Here is a 27,407-nt window from a genome sequence, read left to right as displayed (position 1 = left end):
TACTGATCAAAAAGCACTTTAATAAATTGGTTTTAGTTTTCACCCTTTCCAACTTACTCTAAATAAAAAATAAATGTAAAACACAAATAAGATTAGTCTTCCCAACTTTAGTATGTATAAATAAAAATGATAATTTTTAGATAAAATACTTACTTCTATAAGAGAAATCATATCAGCCAGAAAACACGTTAGCCAATCCCTCCCTACTTACAGTCACACAAAACAGACTTCCAAAGAAAACTGACCAGTGAGATGGTTACGTTTGTGCTCTCAGCTATAAAGAATTAAATTTAAAATGCATTCACTCTTTCATCTTCTAACGAAAGATAGCCTATTCTCAGGAACAGTGTGAGCACTGTTATGGTAGTCTAACTCTTTAATGAAAATACGAGCTGAGATACAGTTTACTGTAATAACGTAGCTAAGAAACCTTTGAAAATTAGCCAAGGATCAAAGTATTTACATAAGTTTAAGATCTTATCTTAGGATGAAAGGTAACACGCGTCCTTAACATACTTTTAAAAGAACATTGAAATTAAACCTTTCAGTCACAACCAGTCAAAACTTTAATTCAGAATGTTTCTTAAATATCAAATTTCTCTTCACAGACGCTATGTCCATTTTCTTCATAATCTTCTCTTGTTACTACCATATCTTCAAAATCGTCATTCTCTGATATCAATTTTCCACCTTCCCAGGCATAAGTAATAGGGCTAAAAATAAAGTTGAAATAAGTGAACCCAGATGATTTTACAGAACTGAAATGCCAGAAAACATCCATTAGTAACTAAAACGTGGCAATCTCTACCCAACCTGATTTAACAGAAAATCACTTAAAGTGTGAAAATAAGCATAAGCTTCATAGGAATAAGGTAAACTAAGAAAGAAAAGAACCTTGGTTACCAGTACATCTAAGTGTTCTTTTTTCCCCCTGTGCCCTGAATTTATAGACCCTCTACCTCTAATAAAAAAACAAGAATACAAAAGGTCAAAAATGCATAAAAGGAAAAACACTGTCATAACTGGATCTAAATTCTCTATGTGGCAAAGATATGTCATCTATTTTGCACAACAACCCATGAAACAACTATTCTAACTCTCATTTTACATATTTGGAAAATGAGATTCAGGGAGGTTAAGTGTGGGACTACAATTTAATCCAGAACTATTTTAGTCTGTGCTTTTGCTGCTACACTGTTACTTCTAACAAATGAAACACTTACATGATAGGACATGGTAAGCAAAACTGGAACACATAAAACATTTAGTTTGGCTTATCTTCAACCAAGGTTATACTTTGTGTTATGATTCAATTCTATTTCTACTGTTCCTCTCCCCCAAATCAGTTTAAAATCTCAAAAAGGATGAAAAGTTAATAAATGTTTTTCTTATTCATTGTATTTCCTAACCTTTAAATATATATTTACCTACATACATATAACATATATACATATATAAAACAGATGTACGATAGAGATTTGATGAATAAAAGCTATTTCTATAATGTATGCATGACTTGCATTTCAAATGCCGGATAAAAAGCGCGTGGGGGGTAAAAAAAAAAAAAAAGCAAAAAAAAAAAGTGTGGGGAATAAAGAAACATGGTAGAAAAAATAATAATAAAATAAACACACAGGATAAAAATCCAGTATGCTTCACATTCTATAAAGTATATGAACATTAATGTGATAAAAATCATTCCAATACCCAACAACTGTTTATTCTTTAATCTGATAGCTATAAATTAAGTGAGGAGATGAAGGCCTTTATTTACTGCTATTGCTTTAGAAAAATTCTACTTTACTTTAAAACAAAACTCTAAAATAAGAGTCAGGTATACTAGGGGCGCCTGGGTGGCTCAGTCAGTTAAGAGTCTGACTCTTGATTTTGGCTCAGGTCATGATCTCAGAGTCATGGGATCAAGCCCTTCAGGCTCTGTGCTGGCCATGGAGTCTGTTTAAGATTCTCCCTCTCTCTCTGCCTCTCCCCCCAACCTCCCCTTGCTCTCTCTTAAAAAAAGTCAAGTATATGGGGTATTATTTGCAACTCTGCCACTTAAGACTGGGACAGCAGTGAGAAAGTGTTATTTAGACATATATTTGGTAAGAGACATGTATTTGTTTCCGACTCAAGATAAAGAGAACTAAGTTTTAGCCTGGTCACTGCTATTAACTTACTATAAGGTCTTTGCCAAGTCATGAGCCCTTGTTTCTATATTTACAAACTAAAAACGTTGAACAGAATGTGGCCCCACTAAGCTCCTTCCCGAGGAACAACATTCAGTATCTTCGCATCAAGCTGCCATAGCCCACTGAAATGTCAAGTTTATTATTTTAACTTTTGAGAAAGGGAAAATGAGGATTCCAAAGATGAAATAAACCTGCTAGAACCAGACTTGAAGCTCAAGTCTACCTATTGACTGTTTTATCTACAAAATGATTTGTATGTTTTATTTCTATCACAGCCAACACTTACTTTTCAGGCAGCACAACTGAAACATCGTAATCTGTTGGAGTGAGACATCGAACTTCTGAGTAAACCCGATCTCTAAATCCTGGGAAAAGGGAATTTCCTCCTGTCAAAACAATGTTCTTAAAAAAATGCGGCTGCATTTCTTTAAGAGGGGGGGAAAAAAAAAGAAGAAAAGGCATCAGAAAACCTGTCTCCTTATTTTTCCAGAAAGATAGATATGAGGGCTTAGGCAAGAGCAAACAGTTACAGTTACTGGTTGGGAAACTATATAATTTTTTAATAACCATAAAAATAATTTAAAATTTATAAGATTTTATAATGAAGTTAAACTTTACACAAATTGACCCATTAAACAGAGTGAAATATGACCTCATATATCTTTAAAAGAATGACTAAGGGGAAGAGGCTGAACTACTGACTATTTGTATACATATGTAAGCTAATAGATAAATGAGTAACATTCTAGCAGCAGACATTTAGTAATTATATTTGACCTTCCCTAAAATGGAGGAGGTCTTTCTGTAGGCTGCAACTGTGAGCTAGAGTAAGGCTAAACAGGAGGGCCTTCAAGGCATTTTAACTTGGAAGCCCAAACTTCCATGTTATCTGAGACAGACCTATTTATTGTACAACATTTATATTTGATAGTGAAAAATACTCATGATCCATAATAATAAAGAATCTTATGTTCTATAGTCATTAAAGTCGCATGATCACAAACCTTATTAGGTGCACCATATGGTTAGCTGGAGTTAAAAGCCGCCATGGGGAAATCTACGAGGAATTAATAAATAATGGCCACCACACCTACGGCTTCCATTCACGAAAGAGGCACAGGGTTCCCTTATATTGACACTGAGTCTCGTGACATTAAAGCAGTGTAGTGTAAAATGCTGTATAACACTACCTTCAATTTTATATAAAACGTGAAATTGAGACATTAATATGAAAACAGCTGTGAAATAACTACATTAAGGTGATGGCATTATGTGATTTTTTCTTTCTTTTTTTTTTTTAAATGGGAGGAAAGGACATTGAAGGAGCTAGATTTTCTCCAAAGCCTGGACTGTTCCTTATGAACTGGGAACACACTTTCAAGATATAAAAGTACTCTTTAAAACTCTAGAAAATTATTTAGGTGAATTCTGCTTCAGGAAAACCCACACATCACTGAGAAGCACCATACTTCAGCCTTATTAAAATTAAATTCCTGTATATTAGTCCAAATAAAACTGAAAGGACAAACCAGTCCCATCAATAGCTAAAAACCATCACTTTGTTAAATTATAAATTTCTATTCTGTGTAAACTGGAGTTAAATTAAAACTTTTCTAAAACAGATACAGCACTTTAATAGTCATGAAGAGAGATTAATTTCTTCAAGTTTAAGCAGACCATAACTTTTCCTGTATCAAATTTCTAATCTAGGACTAATAAAGAATTATTCAAGTGCATTACGGGATCTGGAAATCTCTGCAAATAAAAACAGGTTTGCCACTTGCCCGAAATTACTTAGAAACCTCAGATGATTTCTCTATAGTTCACAGAGCGTCTGATTTTTTTTTAGAAATATCATTACCATTCAATACTTTAGTTATGTACCTTCAGGTAAGTTCTGAATTGAATAGACAATAGCTTCTGGAATACCCATTTCTTGAATACCTATATCAGAAGGATTAAAGAGTATTTCTGGAACAGCAAATCTCTCATTGGCCAGACGAAGAATTTGTTCCCCAGATTTATATTTTCCACTTAACACCATCTCCTCCCGTGGCTTAAAGAAAAATAAGATAAAAAAGTTTAAGCTACATTATCTAGTCCATATGACTAAGAACATTTAGTAACATGTTATTACTAATACAATAACCATGTTCTTGGAAATTTCAGGATTCTCAAAAGTTAGAAAAATGCGGCCCTTCTCTGTTACCTAAACCACACAAATAAATAATTGCTCACTCTAAATGTAGCTATTCCCCCAAAGATGATCTTGCCTTACTCCTTTTTTTTTCAAGATTTTTATTTATTTGACAGAGAGAAAGAGAGAGAGCACAAGCAGCGGGAGGGGCAGGCAGAGGGAGAGGGAGAAGCAGGCCCCCGCAGAGCAGGGGGAGTCCGATGTGGGATTCCATCCCAGGACCCCAGGATCATGACCTGAGCCGAAGGCAGTCGCTTAACCAACTGAGCCACCCAGGCGCCCTGGCCTTATTCCTTACATTTTAAAACAGAAAGAAAGAAAAGAAGAATAGAGGAGAGGGGACTTCTTAACCTGCCTATAATAACAGACTGACTTCAGTTCCTGGAGAACAAAGAACATACTCTAAAAAACATGTAGTGCGTCTTAACGTTTCTATCACTACTACCTACTTTCACTCTCCCATGTATGCATGTATGTATGTACGTATGTATTTTTAAGTAAGCTCTACGCCCAACATGAGGCTTAAACTCATGACCCCGAGATCAAAAGTTGCATACTTTACAGACTGAGCTAGGCAGGCACCCCCACTCTCCTGTTCTAGATGTTTATTGGACGTTGTGGACGTATTCTATCAAGATTTCCCCTTTCCCAGGTAACCCCTTGAGGTCCCCTCCCTTCTTGGGAGCTCTGTACTATCACTTTGCTATCACTCAATAAACCTTGCTTTGCTGCCCCCCCCCAAAAGATTTCCCCTTTCCCTTGCACAAAAAAAACCTAAATATTTAAATTCATTTATTCAATCTTCGATTTAAAAATCTATGGACTTCATCAATGAAATTTTTTTATTTATTTTCCACTGAGCTATGTTTCTAAAGGGGCCAGAAAAAATCATCTTCCATAACATTCTACATCATTAAAATAATGGTCCTCCCAATTTTACTAAGAATCATCAGCTCTTCTAGATTCACTTATAGACATTCGTTTGCAATTATATCTGCAATTTTCCTCCAAAACGGGTCATAATCCAATCTTTTATATTAGTACAAAATACTTAAAACATATAAAAATATTAATAATTACTAAAGAGTAAGGTATTTAAAGAATATTATAGATCCCTCAATATAATCAGTCATCTGTTCTCTGTTCAGATTTCTGCTTCCTCAAAAAGGCTTTTTCTGACTTCCAAATAAAAGGTCCTTCCATTAGTCTCCACTATCGTTCTATATTATCCTTCATAGTTTATATTATTCACCATCATATATCTACTACCTAGACCATAATGAGTATTCAATAAATTCTTAACAGCATGTAAGTCAACAATGTGTCATTCATTGTATCAGGCATTTTATATACATTATCTCATTGAACTCTCACATAACCCCATGAACACATTTTCCTTTTATTAATGATGTAATTGGGTTTGGCAAGGTTACATGATTCGATCAAGATCATTCATCTAATAACCAAAAGCACATACAATATATTCCTTCCACTACATTGCCTCTCTTAACCTGGATATAATTCTGAATTCTATCATTTGGAATTTGGAAATTCCAAGTTCGAAACATTATTCTTAAATAAGAATATCCAAAAATTACACAATTTTCACAATACTTTAGAAAGAGAAAGGAAAACTCGAATCACTTTTAACCCAATAAACTACTGTTACAGCAGCAAAGAGGAAAGCATTGTCTCAGAGTTTTCTTTCTTCTTGGACAGAAAGGAAAGTATCTCCTATAAATTTATAAATTCACTTAAAAGTGACACTGACTTGAGTTTAAAGGATATAACTCACTTTGTCAACACTTGAAATAAGTTGAAACAGACACAGACCTGGGAGAAATTCAGTTGACAAAACACTAGTGAGTATGTAGTCCATTACCCAGATTTTACAGAAGAGGATCATGTGATTGTCCCAGGCTCAAATATCTAAACTAGGGGAAAGAGCCAGAACTAGATATCCTTGTTGAATGTTGGCTCTAAAACCATTAATCATCAGTATGTAATATGGAACTACAAGTAGTTACTGTTTTAAGAATACAACTCCAAAAAAGATTTTTTTAGATATAGACAAAAGAAGGAATTTATAAGGGTTGCTGTGAGTTGCTATTTTAGTCAATGTAGGCCATGATTACTACACAGCCTCATAAATTTTGTTCTGAAAATGTAAAAGAAATGAGCAGTTTAAATTACAATGGCTCTGCAGAAACTGTTACTGTAATCATTAATCATGGGCCAGATTTTCTCAATTTAAGTCCATCAAGTACATTACATTTCAGGAGGCATCCCCTTTCTGATAAGAGATAAAACTGGAATTTGTGTCAGCTGTAATCAGTAACAACATTACATAGCTTATTATTGTTATTGTTACTATCATAAGTACTAGAAAATGACGATTGTACCTTTTCCCAGTTATTCAAAAATATTCTTGAATAAACTATCAAAGTCCAAGTTTTAACAATATCCTAAGTATAAGGGCTTTCAAATAATCATAATTTTTTTTCATTTTATGTAGTTATTGCTTTCCTAATTTCATAAACATATATCAACTTTCATCAAAATTGTCGCATATCGGGCAACAATGAAGTTAACTAAGTACTAAATTCAAAATATCATTTCTAGGGGCGCCTGGGTGGCACAGCGATTGAGCGTCTGCCTTTGGCTCAGGGCGTGATCCCGGCATTGTGGGATCGAGCCCCACATCAGGCTCCTCTGCTATGAGCCTGCTTCTTCTTCTCCCACTCCCCCTGCTTGTGTTACCTCTCTCACTGGCTGTCTCTATCTCTGTCAAATAAACAAAAAAATCTTTAAAAAAAAAAATATCATTTCTTTTTTTACTCTCCTGATAATAACACATTTTAGGATTAATCCTAACATATACTAAATAAAATTGTTTCTAAATCTTAAAATTATTAAGATATACACGATTTTTTTTTGTTTGTACTTTTTGGTTATTTTTTGGTCTTTTCTTTTTCAATATACACATGGTTTAACATGTACAGGTGGCTCTGGAACATGGGTTTGAACTACATGGGTCCACTTACACGCAGATTTTTTTACAATATGGTACTGTAAATGTATTTTCTTTTTCTTATGACTTTCTTAACTTTTTTTCTCTAGTTTACTTTATTGCAAGAATATAGTATATAATGCATATAACATACAAAATATGTGTTAATCAACCTTATGTTATCAGTAAGGCTTCCAGTCATCAGTAGGCTAGTAGTAGTTAAGTTTTTTTGGGGGGGGAAGGGAGTGTCAAGTTATACACAGGTTTTCAACTGTATGGGGGAGGGGGATGTCGGTTGGCACCCCTAGCCCCCACATTGTTCGAGGGTCAACTATACTGTGAAAAAATTGCAAATTTTAACATTAATTGAAAATGAAGATTAAACTATTATTTTTGAAATAAAAATTCAATGTAACATTCCATTATCTGGCAAAAGTCCAGGCCAACTGACTCTGTCCACTCAACTGATAAGAAGGAGTCTCCACTGAGTTAAAGAAGCTTAGTCTATAACCAGATACTGATCACAAAGCCAAAGGCCAATAAAAGAGCTGCAAACAATATTATGTGGCTTCTGCCTTTTTTTCTCCAAAGATGAGTAGTAAAACAATGGTCACTTGGAGAAATAACCACATCCCTATTGGCTCACTATGTAAGGTACGGGTTTGAGAAAACAGGATTTATAATCTGGCAAGGAGAAAACTGGCTACATTTAGTCTAGTAAATTGACAGGTGTCATTTGCAGGGCAGGAGAGAACTACATTAAAACAAATCCCTCCCCCCCCAAAAAAAATTTTCCAGACTTAGCTGACAGTGCAATCATCTGGAAGAGATTTTTAAGATTAAGTTTTCAAACACGGATTTCCGGGGACAAGAACTGAGAAAATAGATACAGATTATTTTTCAAATGCCCTGGGTGATTCCAATGATCAGTCAGGTTTGGAGAAATTGGGAATCACTGAGACTTTACTCAGGGCCCATCCCTGTGAAATACAGATTACTTTACCACCATTAATTCTACAAAATGCTGTAAATTATCCATAAAGTATTTTCTATAACTGGAGTGTTTTAATGAGCAATAATATACAAAGATGGTGTTATCTATATATTTGCAGTTTTCGTCACCCACAGGAAAAAATACACTTTCGATATCCTAAAGTGTGAGCTTCCAGTTCATGAAAAAGCAACCTGATCTCATAATCTGTCCCAACTCCCACTTTTGGAAGCCAACCTAGGTCCTTCCACAAGTATCTGTCTCTAAGAACATTACAGAGTGATTTCAATTTTATGAGGCCTCCTCAGAATTCTGATTTGTATTTCACCTCAATAATATGTTCAAAAAATTTTTTTTAAATTTCAGGCATATAAGGAAGTATAATTAAAATAAGTACAAAATTACAGAGTATAAAGCCCATATATCCATCAACTATTTGATACAACTTTATAAATTAACACTCCCCTTTTTAACTTGGTGTTATCACTTACACACAGCTTTACACTTCTACTTCATACTTACGTATTTCTAAGCAACATAAATTACCCCACACAGCCTGGAAATGTACAGATCTTCCTAAAGCTTGCTTAAAGACATTATCATATCTTTGATGTTTTAGAGAGAAACATGTTTTTGAGCTGTACACAGGATTATCACGTAGCTCCACTTCATTTTCACTACTGCTTATTTTATAATAAGAATATATCAAAATTTATTTATTTTCCTCCATTAGTGGATATTTGGGCTCTTCTCAATTTTTCACTCTTTTAAAGTATACTGCAATGAATGGTATCATAAACATTTCCTTACGGAAACATGCTTACATTTCTGACCAAAGATTTTTAACTTCCCAACAGTCCTCCATCAAGCCAGCTAAAAGGGCAACCTTCACATTTACCGAAACAGAACTGATAGTCTACCTGAGCTGTTTAAAGAAAGGGGATATTATTTTGACATCCAAGATAAACTGCTTCTCAACACTTTCAAAGTGCAATGGATTTTGCCCTTTTCAACTACAACCTGATCATATCAGACCAAACAAGTAAAATTCAGCCATGTCAGCTATATCAATAACTTTCACAACTGGCAAATAACCAACTTCTAACTGGATTTAAACTAATTCTTAAGAAAATAGAAAAGGGTTAACCAGAATATAAATAACGATACTATCTATCTTCAGATTTTTCCCATTTGCTATCATTCAGCTGATGGTTCTTTCTCTAAATAACTTTAAATGAGATATTTATTAATAATTTGTACACTTGTGTCTGCAGAAACAAACGGTCAGCAGAAGACCAGTTATCAACAACTGTGTAAGACTCTACCAAATCCAGCTAGATGTTTTTCAAATCTGACTGAGGTGGTCACGTCAAGCAATGTCATTGAGGATTTGAAAAATTACCTTACAAAAGCCCTTTTTAATTGTACTGAAGTCAGGCAAAACATAGTCTATCATTACTGTATTTTCTTCTCCTTTCAACCTAGAAAACAAAATAGGGACTTGTGAAATAATTAACTACGTTTAACATTACCCAAGAATCAACTTTCTAATTCTTAGATTACTATTATACATACTTTGCGATATCCATATCTCTATAAAAATCCTGAGACACATAGCACACATCTTCTTTCACTTGATTAATCACATGTGTTTCATCCATAACATGTAGCTGCCTAAACAGAAATAAAAACTGTAAAATTTGAAATGGAAAATGTAAGTATAATTTACAATTTCTTAAAATATTTTTTCTAGGGGCGCCTGGGTGGCACAGCGGTTAAGCGTCTGCCTTCGGCTCAGGGCGTGATCCCGGCGTTATGGGATCGAGCCCCACATCAGGCTCCTCTGCTATGAGCCTGCTTCTTCCTCTCCCACTCCCCCTGCTTGTGTTCCCTCTCTCGCTGGCTGTCTCTATCTCTGTCGAATAAATAAATAAAATCTTAAAAAAAAATAAAATTAAATTAAATTAAATTAAAAAAAAAATAAATAAAATAAAATATTTTTTCTGGAATTAAATCTTTGGGTAACTGGTTTTTTAAAGTATTAAATTTTTGAATGTGTAAAATATTTACAACTTTATAGAATAATCACACTTTCATTATATTTAATCTCCACATTATCCCTCTAAGGGCAAATATTAGTCCAGTTTGCAGAAAGAAACTGAAAACAAAGGCTTTAAATTAGGTAACATTTATTAGAGAGCAAACTTTTTCCTCCTTCAACCATTCTGAATAGAATCTTGCTAAAATGACTTAACCCTCTGCACTTTCTTTTCTGATCAGAGTAGTGAGTTAGCACGCAGTACCTAACACATAGTAGATGTTTAATAAATATTTGATGAGTGAACCCAAGAAACACAGGCTTAATGAAGAAAACAAGGATGCTTTTAAAAACAAACCTGAAGACAAAAACAAATGGAAAGATATTCCATGCTCATGGCTTAGAACAATTAATGTTATTAAAATGTCCATACTACCCAAAGCAATCTACAGATTCCATGTAATCCCTATCAAAATGCCAATAGTATATTTCAGAGAACTAGGACAGATAATCCTAAAATTCACATGGAGCAACAAAAGACTCTGAATAGCCAAAGCAATCTTGAAAAAGAACAAAGCTGGAGGTATCGTAATCCCAGATTTTAAGATATACTAAAAAGCTACAGTAATCAAAACAGTATGGTACTGGCAGAAAAATAGACACATAGATCAACGGAACAGCACAGAGGCCAGAAATAAACCCAGGCTTATAATAATCTATGGCAAAGGAGCAAGAATATGTAACAGGGAAAAGACAGTCTCTTCAATAAAGGGTGCTGGGAAAACTCACTCTGTACATAAAAACAAACTGAAAAATGGATTAAAGACCTAAATGTGAGATCTGAAACCATAAAACTCCTTAAAGAAAACATAAGCAGTAATCTTTTGGACACTGACTTTAGCAACATTTTTATAAATATGTGTCCTCACATAAAGGAAATGAAAGCGAAAATAAACTATTGGGAGTACACTGAAATAAAAGTCTTTCACACAGTGAAGGAAACCATTAACAAAATGAAAAGACAACCTACTGAATGGGAGAAGATATTTACAAATGATATATATGAAATGATCTACTTGTGAGGGGTTAATATCCAAAATACATAAAGAAATTTTAGAGCCCAACACTAAAAAAACAAATAATCTGATTAACATGGGCAGAGGACCTGAATAGACATTTTACCAAAGACAACATACAGATGGCAGCAGACCCCTGAAAATATCTCAACATCACTATTATCAGGGAAATGCAAATCAAAACAATGAGATATCACCTCACATCTGTCAGAATAGCTAGAATCAAAAAGAGAAGAAGTTATAAGTGTTGACAACAACATAGAAAAAGAGAAACTCATGCACTGTTGGTGGGAATGCAAACTGGTGTAATCACTGTGGAAAACAGTATGGAGGTTCCTCAAAAAAATTGAAAATAGAAATACCATATCATCCAGTAAAAAATTCCACTATCGGGTATTACCCAAAGAAAACAAAAACACTAATTTGAAAAAAATACATGCACCCCTGTTTATTGCAGCATTATTTATTACAGCCAAAATATGGAAACAACTCAAGTGTCCAATGATAGGTAAATGAATAAAGAAAATGTGGTATGTATACACACACACACACACACACACATACACACACAGGAATATTAAGCAGCCATAAAAAAGAATGAGCTCTTACCATTCGTGATAACATGGATGAACACAAAAGGTTTTACACAAAATGAAATAAGTCAGAGAAAGACAAATACCATAAAATGTCACTTATATGTGGAACCTAAAGAACAAAACAAACCAAAAACAGACCCATACATACAGAGAACTGGTGGTTGCCGGAGGAGACAGGGGAGGGGGGTGGGCGAAATAGGTGAAGGGGAGCGGGAGGTACAGGCTTCCAGTTACAGAATGAATAAGTCACAGGGATGAAAGGTACAGCATAGGCAATATAGTCTATGTACTGTCATAGCATTCTATGGTGACAGATGGTAGTTACATTTATAGGAAGCACAGCAGAGTTGTTAAATTCCTATGTTGTACACCTGAAACTAATGTAACATTGTGTCAAATATACTAAAATAAAAAATGTACCAAAAAAAGATGTAACAAAAATGTGAAGTTATTTCCTTTGAATATTTATCTCTACACATATATACCACATACACTTTTCGTTTTAGACTAAACATCATCTCCATTTTCTTATGCTATCATTCTTTAAAAATATGGTTATTTACTGCCCCATAATATTTATTAGAGGGACCTATTAAAATGTATTTATTAATGTTCCTAGTGTTGGAAGTTTAGATCGGGGAGGAAAGATACTTGTATGTTTATAAACATGGACTTTGGTTTTGTTGTTTTTTGGTTATTTTTAGGTAGGCTCTCTGCTCAACATGGGGCTTGAACTCACGAGCCCAAGATCAAGAGTCACATGCTCTACCAACTGAGCCAGCCAGGTGCCCCAGAGACCTTGGCTGAATTACAACTTAGCAACCAAGTTACTTTACCTCTCTGGGACTCAATCTCTTCAATCTAAAAGGGGAATAATAGTAAGATCACCAACTTAACACATCTGTAAAAAATAAATGATTCTAATTATACATGTAAAGTGTTTAGCACAGTCCTTATACTCAATAAGTAAAAAACATTATTATTGCTTCCTTTTGCTTTTTGTTATCTTCATCTACACCATAATCTACCTTCTTTAAAATTCACTGTTGCACCAATGAGAAGAAAGGATAATTAAACTATGACACTTCTAAGGTACCAACAATGGGAAGATCCATCCCAACTACACATGTGAGAAAAGTGTAACTCAAAATTGATGCAATATAGGTATTTTTATCTGTATCTCAGATTATCTCATTATTTATTCATACTCTAGGACACAGAATTTAAAATACTGTTAGTATCTTGGTGCATCGCCAAATTGTTTACCAGAAAAGTTATTTCAAGTTATGCTCTGATCATTAGCAGCCAGCACCACAATCTGCAACATCTTTTTCTTTTTTGGAATATCACCTTTTGAAAAAAATTCTATTAATTTGAATTATAAAAGTTGTGGTATTTTAATTTGCATTTTTCTACTAGGAAGTGCCATGAAAAAGAGGAATTCTTGTTAATTCATACATCCCAATCTCCTAAATAAATGCTCGATACATATTTGAACTTGCAATTACTACAGATGTTTAACATTTTTTATGTCTGAGAATTATCCATTTATATCCTTTGACTGTATGTAATTCTAATGATTATCTGTGCCACTGATCATTTGTTTTCTGAGAATCATCTAGTAGCCATTTTATACCAAGGTAGTGCTTTTCTTTTTTAATTTTTATTTATTTATTTATTTTAAGGTAGTGCTTTTCTTAAGGATTGATAAGAGCCCTCAATATAGTAAGGATAACAACCCGGCATCAAACTTGTTTCAAGTTTATTTCTCAGGTTTACATTTATATTAGTTTTGTGTATAAATGCTTGAAATCAGTGGTTTTCCAGACTAGAAGAGGACAAAGAGGGAGTAGAGTGCTGGTAATATCCTGCCTGAGCTGTGTTCTGGCTACTTGGGTATATTCAGTTTTTAAAAATTCACTGAGTTGTAGGGGCGCCTGGGTGGCACAGCGGTTAGGCGTCTGCCTTCGGCTCTGGGAGACTGACGTGGGGCTGTATCCTAGGATCCCAGGGGTCATGACCTGAGCCAAAGGCAGACTTAAACAACTGAGCCATCCAGGCATCCCTAAATAAATAAAATCTTAAAAAAAAAAGATGTAGGAAAATTCTATCCTTTATTATTTCTTCTACTATTTTTATTCTTAACAACTCAATTAAATATTTTCTTGTTGTGGTTTTATTTTTATATTTAAGTCTTAAACGCATTTGGACCTTAGTGTATGAGGCAAAGGAAAATTTTTCTCTAAACAGCCAACTTTCCCTGTATCCTTTCCTGAATAATCAATAGTATATATTACTTTTCCTTTTACAATGTTTGAGTCAGAATTAACTATTCAGTCTCTCTGATCTACCATTTAATTCTCGTCTAAGTATCACAATTTAAAATGCTTTATCATCTACTAGAGAAAGTCTCCTTTCACTATTATTCTTTCCCATAACTTTCTTTTTTTTAACTTTTTATTTTTATTTTTTTAGAGATACCGTGAGTGTGCGAGTGGTGGGGGGGAGGGGCAAAGGGAGAGGGTGACAGAGAATCTTAAGTAGTCTCCACACTCAGCACAGAGCCTGCCACAGGGCTCAACATGGGGCTTGATCTCAAGACCCCCGAGATCATGACCTGAGCTGAAATCAAGAGCCGGACACACTTAACTGTAACTGACTGAGCCACCTAGGCACCCCTCCCAAAACTATTTCTAAATATTTTTGCCCAGTTGTTCTTTCCAAATTCATCTTCAACAGCCTTCCTTTTTAAAATTTATGAAATTTTTTTCAGTCAGCATGGCGGAATGATTTAATACACAAGCCCTGGACTCAAACTGCCTGGGTTCTCGTTAATGTCCTCATCTGTCTCAACTTTCTCTGCCCTTCAAATTTGCTGCTTCTAATCTAATGGGAATAGGGGAACTAAATATCTAAACCTTTTGAAACTGAGTCCAATTCTGTTTGGTTCTACAATGAATAAATTCATATAACCTTAACATGTATACACTATTTATGAGTCCCCCATTTTTAGAATTAATGTATAAGCAAGGCAAGAAGACTTAACTATAGTAAAAAATCACATGTAAATGTTATCTCAATAATTAAGAAGAAATGATATAGCATTATGTTCAATGAAAAAAGTCACTGTCTAAAGGTTACGCACTATAGGATTCTGTTTCTTGAAATAACGAAACTATAGAAGTGGAAAACAAATTAGAGATTGCTAGGGGAGAGGGACATGGTGGGGAAGCAAATACAAATGGGTAGCACAAAGGAGATCCTTGGGAATGATGGAAGAGTTCTACATCTTGACTGTGGTGATGTTTACATGAATCTATACATGGGATAAAGTCGCACAGAAATACACACAAATGCATGTAAAAAATGGCGAAAACTGGAAACAATATTGTACTAAAGTGTCAATTTATCATTTTGATACTGTATTAGTTATATAAGATGTTACTAAGGTCACACAAGGCTCTCTGTACTATTCTACAACTTCCTGAGTCTGTAATTATTTCAAAATAAAAGTTTTTTACAAATGTGCTACAGCTGGGTAGACTAGATAAGGGGAGTGGGTCTCTCCTGGGAGTAATGAAAATGTTCTAAAAATGTTCTAATACATTAAAAACCATTGAAAATGTATACTTTAAATGGGTGAATTGTGTGGATATTTTATTATATCTCAATAAAGTTGTTTAAAAAATAATGGCACATCTGACAGAAGAAAGAAGGAAAACGTGGGAGGAAAGGCAGAAGGAAATGCAGATTCACTTATTTTCTCATATGACATAGAGGGGAGATAAGAGATATTGACGGTGTCATACCAGCCGAAGTTAATGTAGTGAGAATTTGAAATTTAAGAATTCTTCTTACAAAACAAAAAATCCCACTTAAGTTTTTAAACAAAATAAAATTAAAAATAATACCATAAATAAAATTTAGGAAAGGGAGAGGAATTAGCTAAGTACACTAATTCCTCACCTTTGAATGATGGATAGTCAACTAATATTGGTTAATTCACAAATATCAATATATTATTAAGGCTCATAGAGACTAAAAATATAAAAGATAAATACAGTTTAAAGACCATACTTTGTGTGGAATGGAATTGACATGAGAGACAGAAAGGGGAAGTAGAGATTTATTTTCCTTTGAAACCCTTATTTCCTTAAATGCATTTTAAATTTGTTTTATAATGTGTAACATTTATAACTTCTTATAACTTCTATAATTTTAAAATATTAAACTCCCTAGAATTTGGAAATATCCAAGTTTTGATGGACACTAGCATTTTAAATGCTAGGAAGTTTTCTTTCTTCTTCTTTTTTTNTTTTTTTTTTTTTTAAGATTTTTATTTATTTGTTTCACAGAGCGAGAGAGAGAGAACACAAGCAGGCAGAGTGGCAGGCAGAGGGAGAGGGAGAAGCAGGCTCCCCGCTGAGCAGGGAGCCCGACGTGGGGCTCGATCCCAGGACCCTGAGATCATGACCCGAGCCGAAGGCAGATCCTTAACCGACTGAGCCACCCAGGTGCCCCAGCTTTTTTTTTTTCTTTCTCTCTCTCTTATTAATGAGCTCTACACCCACTGTATGGCTTGGACTCATGACCCAGAAATCAAGAGCTGCATGCTCCACTGACTGAGCCAGCCAGGCGCCCCACTAGAAAGCTTTTCAATTTGAACATCATTTGTATTTATGTATGTGATATAGTTTTCAAAGCAATAATACAAAATTGTCACCTGAAGTTACAATTAATGGTTAGAGAATAATTTTAAATTACTTTAAAAAGTTCAGCAGCAGCTGCCCCCCACCACCCTGCCACAAAAATCAAAGCTAAGTATTACCTGTAAGATATGATCTCCTTTAGATGATTGGTTAGGAGTTTTCCTCCCACATTTATCCTAAAAAGGGAGAATCAAATTTGGTTCAGTTTATCACACCTTTCATTTGGTATTAACCTAAGAAAAACATGAAAATTGAATGCAACTCACCGAATAATTGCTTCTTTTTTCTTTTTACTTCTACAGTAAGGAACTATATGTGTAAAGGAATATCCACTATCTACAATGATACAGCATAACTCGGAAGGATTATCTCGAAAATACCTATGTGCACTGAGAGCACCAGCTATTTAGAAAAAGATTAAAGAAAAAAGTGCATTAAATAAAAATGTACTTAAAGCAATAAAGAAAGGCAACAAATTAAGGCAAACACAAACACAAAAACTTTCCTTTATTTCTATATGCTAATTTAAAATAATATTCATAACTGTCACAAGCCCTCTGCAGAATTTAAACTAAAACATCACAGTTTTGTGGTAAATGTGATTAAAAAATTTTTGTCATCTATTTTTAAAGGTAAATATTCATGACTTAATTATTTTAACATCATAACTTAATTATGAGCATTTATTACACGCTGGGCACTATTCTAAGAACTCCATGAGTATTTGTGTTTTAATCTTCACAATTCCATTTTATGGATGAAGAAACTGAAGCACAGAGAAGTTAAATAATATACCTAATGTCATACAATTAGAAAGTAACAGAGCCAAGATTCAAACCTGGGCAGTGTGATTCTAGAGCAAGGTTTCTCAACCTCAAAACTACTGGCATTTTGGGCCAGGTAATTCCTTGTTGCTGGAGGCTTTCCTGTTCATTTTAAGATGTTTGGCAGTATCTGTGTCCTCTACTCACTAGATCCCAATAGCACCCTCCCAGTTGTGACAACCAAAATGTCTCCAGACATTGCCAAATGTCCCCAAGGAGCAAAATCACCCTTGAAGAACACTGTTCTAGAGACTGTGCTCTTAACCATTATAGTATAATATCACTCATATAGGCTTAAATTATCCAAGCTAAATACTTTCATTGTACAGTCATGTAATATAATTCTAGCCTTTCATAAATTTACTTCCAGAGATATTTTCAGATTGTTTTTCCACATATTGGCAGGCTGAGCTATTAACATTATTTCAATCAATAATAATAATGATAGCAAACCATCAGTGGCAGAAAAGGTAACTACCCCAGAAACAATAATCTTTTAGAAATTAAAAATATGTGGCTAGTGGGGCACCTGGCAGGTTCAGTCAGTACAGCATGTGACTCCTGACCTCAGGGTTCTAAGTTTGAGCCCCATGCCACAAACAGAGATCACTTAAAAAAAAAAAAAATGTGGCTAGTAACTTTATTAGGGAGAAAATACTGTACTAGTAAAAAGATGAAGTGAGGAAAGTCTGATCGGATAATCTCTAAGAGTCCATCTAATTTTTAAATTCCAAGTTTTATTTTCTTCAAATCTAAAAGAATGTCACCCCATATTCTTGAATTTTAAGTGTTTCTCTTTACCCTATTCATATCCATATTCCCATTACTTAATTCCAATCAAAACTTTAACTCACCATTTACTCTTAAGACTGCTTGGAACTGATATTCTTCAAATAGGATTTCATTCATTGATTCTTGAATTGAAGTGAAGTTAAAGTATGGTTCTGTAATAATAATGTTGGTATCTAAAAAATCAACCTATGAGAGAAAAAAAATCCCACAAGTTTTACAATTTTGTAGTTATAAACACTTGTATCACATATATAAACAAATGTATTAAATCCTTGCAATAATCCTAGAAGACAAGTCTTACTACTAACCCCATTTAATTGGTAAACTGAGGTACAAAAGAGTTGAGTAAGTTACCAAGGTTCATCTAACTAGTTAGGGACATAGCTAGGATTTAAGTCCAGAAGTCTGATTACAGAATTCATGCACTTTGTTTTTTATTAAATTTATTATTTAATTTTACCTCTCTTAATGATAGCATTAATAAAATGGTACTATCAAATTGTTTGAAGATCAGTATGCAAACGAAATGAACAATATAACTACAAGCATTAGATACTTTGTTTTCAAAGTTAAAAGGCCAGAAGCTTTAGCATATTTAATGTTTACATTATTCTCTCCCACACTCTTAAGAACCGTTAAAAACTGAGTATCTGCTCACTATACCTAAAATTACACTACAGACATTAAAAGCACAAAATTCTCACATAATAGTCACAATTCAGGTATGTGGACAAAAATATTTTATTGTGAAAATAAAAATGAGATAGTGAATTGGTCTAATAATAGTAGACATGTGAATAATCTTGAGTTTCATACAGACTCTCTTAACTGCAAATTCAACTTCTATTCATTTATACTTATTTAATATTTAAAAAACCAAAACTAAGAACAGTGTATTAGTGACTTAAATGTATACTAGAAACATAATCAAAAGTTAAAGCTAGACACCTCAATTACCTTCAACCCCAATCCCAGACTTATTCTCTAGAATCTGCCCTTGGTCTTTCCTCTCTACTGATACTGCCTTATCTCACATGTGAAATAATGCCACTGCCTTCTCAATGCCCTTTCTGCCCTGGTTCTCTTTTCATTCTGCTCTGTCTTCTGTACTGCTGGCATAATTATCAGCAAATATTTTTCTAATCAGAAANATATTTAAAAGGTTGAGGGGCGCCTGGGTGGCACAGCATTTAAGCATCTGCCTTCAGCTCAGGGTGTGATCCCGGCGTTATGGGATCGAGCCCCACATCAGGCTCCTCCGCTATGAGCCTGCTTCTTCCTCTCCCACTCCCCCTGCTTGTGTTCCCTCTCTCACTGGCTGTCTCTATCTCTGTCGAATAAATAAACAAAATTAAAAAAAAAAAAAAGAAAGAAAGAAATCTGATCATCCTCCCCAAATCTATTTTTCACCACAGAAGTCTTCCCTTCTATGACTTGACATTGCCTATGAAATAATGTCCATACATTTGCAATCTCATCACCCCCTTCAATACATCTTTTTTTTTAAAGATTTTATTTATTTATTTGACAGAGAGAGACACAGCCAGCGAAAGAGGGAACACAAGCAGGGGGAGTGAGAGACAGAGCAGGGAGCCTGATGTGGGGCTTGATCCCTGGGATCAGGCCCTGGGCTGAAGGCAGAGGCTTAACGGACGGAGCCACCCAGGTCCTCCCCTCCCCTTCAACCCATCTTATAGTATATGCTGGTAAATGTTCAACAACCAGATCTCTGGGGTGGGGCGGGGGGTGGGGGGAAGCCCTGATTTGTAGGGCTTACGACTTTCTGTGTTATAAATACTGTCATAATGGCTGATTTCCAGCTATCCCGAAGTCACCAAACTCTGAACACAGAGTTGGGAAGAGATGCACATAATTGGTTCTCATGAGCCAGGATGACCCAACTTTCAGCACAAGACTATTCAGTAAAAATTCTGAGTCTATTCATTTTCACACCATGCACTCTTCCCTACCAGATTTTAGCACAAGTACTCTCAAGCCTGTATTACTATTCATATACATGCATATTTTGGCAGTATACATAATTTTTAAAAGTTAAAAATATGACTGATATAAATATGTAGTGAACATGTGCAACAGATTTATTTAAGTCATATTAAGGCGTAAGCTAGCTTTATATCCTATCGTGTTGGTTCTTGCACTAACATGAGTTAATAATTCTTATTGCAGTAATTTTTCATTTGAGTAAGACATGGAAATAGAAATTTGAATACATACTCCAATTTGTTACCTGATACATTTCTTTTCCAAAAAGGTAATCCCAAACTTGTCTTTGAACATCCCAATTCACCAAGTAGCCCTAAAAAAAATTCTTGCATAAATTATCACAAATATTTGAATAATTTTTAAAAATCATATTAATATATTCTAAACCACTAATTTTTTCTTTATGATTACTTACACTACTCAAACATTGTTTAAGAAGATGCCCAACTCCATACTTACTTTTTTTTAATGTGTTCATCTCATTTACCTTTAACATAAACATGTAAAATTCAGTACCTACAATCAGTAACTAAGTCATGGCCATTTATTGCTAACAAGACAATTTAATTTCAATTTTTGGTTTTAATAAGATCTTATTTAAAATTTAAATACTTTTTCTCAGAGATCTAAAAATATTTCCATACATACAAAATCTTAATTATACATTTAAAAATTGTCTTTACATTTAGGTCTATATTGCTAGAAATGACATATAATTGAATTACCTTCTGAAAAGGAAGGATGTAAAAGAGTCCAGAAGGGTCTTTTATTTCATCTATCTGGTTAGCAGTAAAAGTTTTAAGACGCGCTGTTTTTGACCTGAACTGACAGTTAGGAATTACCCTATAAACAAAGAAATTATATAATTATTCCCTAAATACTCACTTCCAAAAATACAATGAACTACCCCCGTCTGTGACAAAGAAATATCCACAACCAGTGTCTCTTTTTGTCTTTGAATAATAAAAAAATGTCTTTTTTTTAAGTTCTAATATGCACTAGACTCTACTCTGGACCCTTTATCTTTCTCAAGTAATCCTTAAAAAAATCCTTCCAGGGGGCGCCTGGGTGGCACAGCGGTTGAGCGTCTGCCTTCAGCTCAGGGCGTGATCCCAGTGTTGTGGGATCGAGCCCCACATCAGGCTCCTCTGCTATGAGCCTGCTTCTTCCTCTCCCACTCCCCCTGCTTGTGTTCTCTCTCTCGCTGGCTGTCTCTATCTCTGTTGAATAAATAAATAAAATCTTAAAAAAAAAAAAATCCTTCCAGGTGGGTATTGATCCTGCCACCACACAGATGACAGTCAGGGCTTAGGTAAAGTTTTTGGTCCTTCTGGCTTTAATGTGGAAATCTTTTTCTTTTCTTTTCTTTTTTTCCTTTTTTTTTTTTAAGATTTGTTTATTTGAGAGAGAGTGCAAGCACACAGGAGAGGGAGAAGCAGACTCGCCACCCAGGAGGGGGAATCCCAGGACCCCAGGATCATGACCTGAGCTGAAGGCAGACACTTAACTGAATGAGCCACCCAGGCGCCCTTTTAATGCGGAAATCTTAATATCATTCTGGTAAAAGATTTACAGGTTCAAAACTCTTGCCATTAACACTAAGCATCTAGGATGCCAAAGATTTTCGATTAGCAAGATGCTATAGGGTACACAAGTAGGAAGTAGTTTTAAATATGGTTGCTGCCCACTACAGGCTTACAGTCTGGTTAGGAAGACAAACTAGAGTCATCAGCAAGCATACATGTATACGCATGTATGTGTGTGTGGAGGGAAGGAGGGGGGAGAGATGGAGGAGGGACGAACGGGCGGGAGGGAGGGAGGAGGAGAGGGGGAAAGGGAGAGGGAAAGTATATTGGGATAATAGTGTAAAGATGTTTTGTTTCTGCTTATGTCATTTACTAGGCTGTCATTTTCTCTATGTTTATTCTTTGAGGACATGATTTTTTTCTTTAAAGATTTATTTTAGAGAGAGTGCGCGAGAGAGTGCAGGGGCGAGGGGACTTAAGGTAGAGGGAAAGAGAGAATCTCAAGCCAACTCCCCTTTGAGCGCAGAGACCAACCGGACTCAATCCCTGACTCTGATATCATGACCTGAGCCGAAATCAAGAGTCTGATGCTCAACGTACTGAGCCATCCAGGCAACAGGAGGACGTCATTTTTAAAAACTACACCNATACTCGACGAGTTGGACCTCATAGATATATATAGAACACTACACCCCAGAACCAAAGAATACTCATTCTATTCAAATGCCCATGGAACATTCTCAAGAATAGATCATGCTCTGGGACACAAAACAGGTCTCAGCCAATACCAAAAGATTGAAATTATCCCCTGCATATTCTCAGACCACAACGCTCTGAAATTGGAACTCAACCACAAGGAAAAACCTGGAAGAAACTCAAACACTTGGAGGCTAAGAACCATCCTGCTCAAGAATGACTCGATAAACCAGGAAATCAAAAAACAAATTAAACAATTTATGGAGACCAACGAGAATGAATACACAACGGTCCAAAACCTATGGGATACTGCAAAGGCAGTCCTAAGGGGGAAATACATAGCCATCCAAGCCTCACTCAAAAGAATAGAAAAATCTAAAATGCAGTTTCTATATTCTCACCTCAAGAAACTGGAACAGCAACAGAGGGACAGGCCTAACCCACTGACAAGGAAGGAGTTGACCAAGATTAGAGCAGAAATCAATGAATTAGAGACCAGAACCACAGTAGAGCAGATCAACAGGACTAGAAGCTGGTTCTTTGAGAGAATCCATAAAATTGATAGACCACTGGCAAAACTTGTCCAAAAACAAAGAGAAAGGACTGAGATTATTAAAATTATGACTGAAAAGGGAGAGGTCACGACCAGCACCATTGAAATTGCAAGGATTATTAGAAACTTTTATCAACAGCTATATGCCAAAAAACTAAACAATCTGGAAGAGATGGAGGCCTTCCTGGAAACCTATAAACTACCAAGACTGAAACAGGAAGAAATAGATTTCTTAAATAGGCCAATTAACTATGAAGAAATTGAGTCAGTGATAAACAACCTTCCAAATAATAAAACTCCAGGCCCAGACGGTTTTCCTGGGGAATTCTACCAAACATTCAAAGAAGAAATAATACCTATTCTCCTAAAGCTATTTCAAAAAATAGAAACAGAAGGAAAGCTACCAAACTCATTCTATGAGGCTAATATTACCTTGATCCCCAAACCAGGCAAAGACCCCCTCAAAAAGGAGAATTACAGACCGATTTCTCTAATGAATATGGATGCCAAAATCCTCAACAAGATCCTTGCTAATAGAATCCAACAGTACATTAAAAGGATTATCCATCATGACCAAGTGGGATTCATACCTGGGATGCAAGCATGGTTCAACACTCGCAAATCAATCAATGTGATACATCATATCAACAAGAAAAGACTCAAGAACCATATGATCCTCTCAATTGATGCAGAAAAAGCATTTGACAAAATACAGCATCCTTTCCTGATTAAAACCCTTCAGAGTGTAGGAATAGAGGGTACATTTCTCAATCTCATAAAAGCCATCTATGAAAAGCCTACTGCAAGCATTATTCTCAATGGGGAAAAGCTGGAAGCCTTTCCCTTAAGATCAGGAACACGACAAGGATGCCCACTCTCGCCACTATTATTCAACATAGTACTAGAAGTCCTTGCAACAGCAATCAGAAGACAAAAAGGGATCAAAGGTATCCAAATCGGCAAAGAAGAAGTCAAACTGTCTCTCTTTGCAGATGACATGATACTCTATATGGAAAACCCAAAGGAATCCACTCCCAAACTATTAGAAGTTATAGAACAATTCAGTAAGGTGGCAGGATACAAAATCAATGCCCAGAAATCAGTTGCATTTCTATACACGAATAACGAGACTGAAGAAAGAGAAATTAGGGAATCCATCCCATTTACAATAACACCAAAAACCATGCGTTACCTTGGAATTAACTTAACCAGAGACGTAAAGGACCTATATGCTAGAAACTATAGATCACTTTTGAAAGATATTGAGGAAGACATAAAAAGATGGAAAAATATTCCATGCTCATGGATTGGAAGAATTAACATAGTTAAAATGTCCATACTACCCAGAGCAATCTACACTTTCAATGCTATCCCGATCAAAATACCGAGGACATTTTTCAAAGAACTGGAACAAATAGTCCTTAAATTTGTATGGAACCAGAAAAGGCCCCGAATCTCCAAGGAACTGTTGAAAAGGAAAAACAAAGCTGGGGGCATCACAATGCCGGATTTCGAGCTGTACTACAAAGCTGTGATCACAAAGACAGCATGGTACTGGCACAAAAACAGACACATCGACCAATGGAACAGAATAGAGAACCCAGAAATGGACCCTCGGCTCTTTGGGCAACTAATCTTTGATAAAGCAGGAAAAAACATCCGGTGGAAAAAAGACAGTCTCTTCAATAAATGGTGCTGGGAAAATTGGACAGCTACATGCAAAAGAATGAAACTTGACCACTCTCTCACACCATACACAAAAATAAACTCCAAATGGATGAAAGACCTCAATGTGAGACAGGAATCCATCAAAATTCTAGAGGAGAACATAGGCAACAACTTCTATGACATCGGCCAGAGCAACCTTTTTCACGACACATCTCCAAAGGCAAGAGAAATAAAAGATAAAATGAACTTATGGGACTTTATCAGGATAAAGAGCTTCTGCACAGCCAAGGAAACAGTCAAAAAAACTAAGAGACAGCCCACGGAATGGGAGAATATATTTGCAAAGGACACCACAGATAAAGGACTGGTATCCAAGATCTACAAAGAACTTCTCAAACTCAATACACGAGAAACAAATAAACAAATCATAAAATGGGCAGAAGATATGAACAGACACTTTTCCAATGAAGACATACAAATGGCTAACAGACACATGAAAAAATGTTCAAAATCATTAGCCATCAGGGAAATTCAAATCAAAACCACACTGAGATACCACCTTACGCCAGTTAGAATGGCAAAGATAGACAAGGCAAGAAACAACAATTGTTGGAGAGGATGTGGAGAAAGGGGATCCCTCCTACATTGTTGGTGGGAATGCAAGTTGGTACAGCCACTCTGGAAAACAGTGTGGAGGTCCCTTAAAAAGTTAAAAATTGAACTACCCTATGACCCAGCCATTGCACTACTGGGTGTTTACCCCAAAGATACAGACGTAGTAAAGAGAAGGGCCATATGCACCCCAATGTTCATAGCTGCATTGTCCACAATAGCCAAATCATGGAAGGAGCCGAGATGCCCTTCAACAGATGACTGGATTAAGAAGCTGTGGTCCATATATACAATGGAATATTACTCAGCTATCAGAAAGAACGAATTCTCAACATTTGCTGCAACATGGACGGCACTGGAGGAGATAATGCTAAGTGAAATAAGTCAAGCAGAGAAAGACAATTATCATATGATTTCTCTCATCTATGGAACATAAGAACTAGGATGATCGGTAGGGGAAGAAAGGGATAAAGAAAAGGGGGGTAATCAGAAGGGGGAATGAAACATGAGAGACTATGGACTATGAGAAACAAACTGAAGACTTCAGAGGGGAGGGGGTGGGGGAATGGGATAGACTGGTGATGGGTAGTAAGGAGGGCACGTATTGCATGGTGCACTGGGTGTTATACGCAACTAATGAAGCATCAAACTTTACATCGGAATCTGGGGATGTACTGTATGGTGATTAACATAATATAATAAAATAAAAAAAATGTTCGGCAAAAAAAATTACTAAGGCATAAAAAAACACTACACTGTAGTCAATCTTATGGTTATATTATAATTTTAGTCAATTTTCTATTCTTGATTATTCGGCTTTCTTTCATTCATTCATTCATTCATTCATTTATTACCATACACAATGTCTATAGTAAAGAGCATCCTGTATTTACTCTTATCAAACACTTCTAACTTATTCCTTAGGTAACTGATAACAGACTTAACTGTGTCAAGGGATAAAAACAATGATACACATCGCCAAAATATTTTCCAGTAGACTAACAATTTACATTCCTGCGCAGTTTGTCCACTTTAAAAAAGAAAAAAAGGAAAGGAGGAAGCGGGGGAAATTCTCTGTAAACATTACAGAAGAGCATCTTTTCTTCTCTCTATATACATATATAACATATATATTTTATGAATGCCATTGTAGTAATTTTTTTAAATCAACTCTATCAGCCAAAGAGCACTACGAAGGGCACAGACACGAAGCCTTCGTCTCCAATCAGTAAGACAACTGTTTTAAACTTTTTTGGGGTCACAGAACCGATTGAGTATCTGATGGAAGCCATAATTGCGCTCTCAAGAATATGCATATACACATAAATGTCCACGATGCCTGAGGGTTTATGAACGCTGTACGCATCCCTCCGTCAGGAACCGCTTCTCTAGAAGCCTATTTTCCTGAGCTATTTCCTGTTACGAAAGGAAACGCACGTCCCACTTCCGGGGCCGCGTAGCCTAAATTAACACCAAAATACCAGTCCAAAGCATCCCAGTCGGCCAGCTCCAACCAGAACATCATTCTGACGCAGGTTAGGGCCACGCAGGGGCATTTGCAGTTTACTGTAACACTGAGATGAACCGGAGTCCGTGAAACCACTAGGCGTCTGTCTTGTCCTAAGAACCGAGAGAACACTTACGACACATTTTCATGGCTGTAACCGATTTTGGCATGGTAGGCTCCGTTATCCAGCACTAAAGTCGTCATTTTAACGTGAACCACACGGCCACCGCTTTCTCCTCCTGACACTTCGGCTCTCGCTTTTTCCGGTACTCTATGGTTTGCGGAGCGGAGCGCAAGGGCGCTTCCGGTCTCCCTTAGCAACTGAGGACGCCGGAAGCCAGAGACTGCGCTCCCTGCCTGCGGATCAGGGAGTTGTGCAGTTCTCAGCCTAGCGGGTTTACGTCAGGGCGAGATCCAAC

At 35.8% G+C, this 27,407-nt stretch overlaps 1 protein-coding gene across 3 annotated transcripts; it reads right to left on the bottom strand.

Moving 5' to 3' along the window:
- On the bottom strand, positions 1-27,272 carry ACTR6 (actin related protein 6). Of its 3 annotated transcripts, none has more exons than XM_002928486.4 (11): positions 27,125-27,272; positions 21,152-21,269; positions 20,671-20,739; positions 18,485-18,608; positions 17,073-17,208; positions 16,926-16,982; positions 9,963-10,061; positions 9,790-9,868; positions 4,074-4,245; positions 2,476-2,614; positions 1-713 (listed from the first exon to the last, which is right to left on the bottom strand). In XM_002928486.4, exons 1-11 carry the CDS (start codon positions 27,190-27,192, stop codon positions 584-586), a joined length of 1,191 nt encoding a protein of 396 aa, XP_002928532.1. In that variant the 5' UTR covers positions 27,193-27,272; the 3' UTR covers positions 1-583. The 3 variants fall into 3 exon arrangements, with proteins under 3 accessions (XP_002928532.1, XP_034500016.1, XP_019664802.1); XM_034644125.1 differs by having other exon boundaries at positions 2,476-2,554; XM_019809243.2 differs by having other exon boundaries at positions 4,134-4,245.
- Positions 27,273-27,407: the final 135 nt, after the last annotated feature.

This window comes from Ailuropoda melanoleuca, chromosome 15 (assembly GCF_002007445.2).
Source record: "Ailuropoda melanoleuca isolate Jingjing chromosome 15, ASM200744v2, whole genome shotgun sequence".
NCBI classification, from domain to species: Eukaryota; Metazoa; Chordata; class Mammalia; order Carnivora; family Ursidae; genus Ailuropoda; species Ailuropoda melanoleuca.
The sequence above is the reverse complement of the archived record's forward strand: the minus strand, read 5'-3'. Positions and strand labels throughout refer to the sequence as shown.

What these genes read in the sequence shown, in the direction of transcription:
- ACTR6 (XM_002928486.4), bottom strand. Translation starts at nt 27,192, where the DNA reads ATGACGACTTTAGTGCTGGATAACGGAGCCTACCATGCCAAAATCGGT. An exon ending in ACATCCTTCCTTTTCAGAAG is followed by an intron (nt 20,740 to 21,151) that starts GTAATTCAATTA and finishes AATTTTTTTTAG; the next exon opens with GGCTACTTGGTGAATTGGGA. An exon ending in TTAAAAAGGGCTTTTGTAAG is followed by an intron (nt 4,246 to 9,789) that starts GTAATTTTTCAA and finishes TTTTTCTTTAAG; the next exon opens with CCACGGGAGGAGATGGTGTT.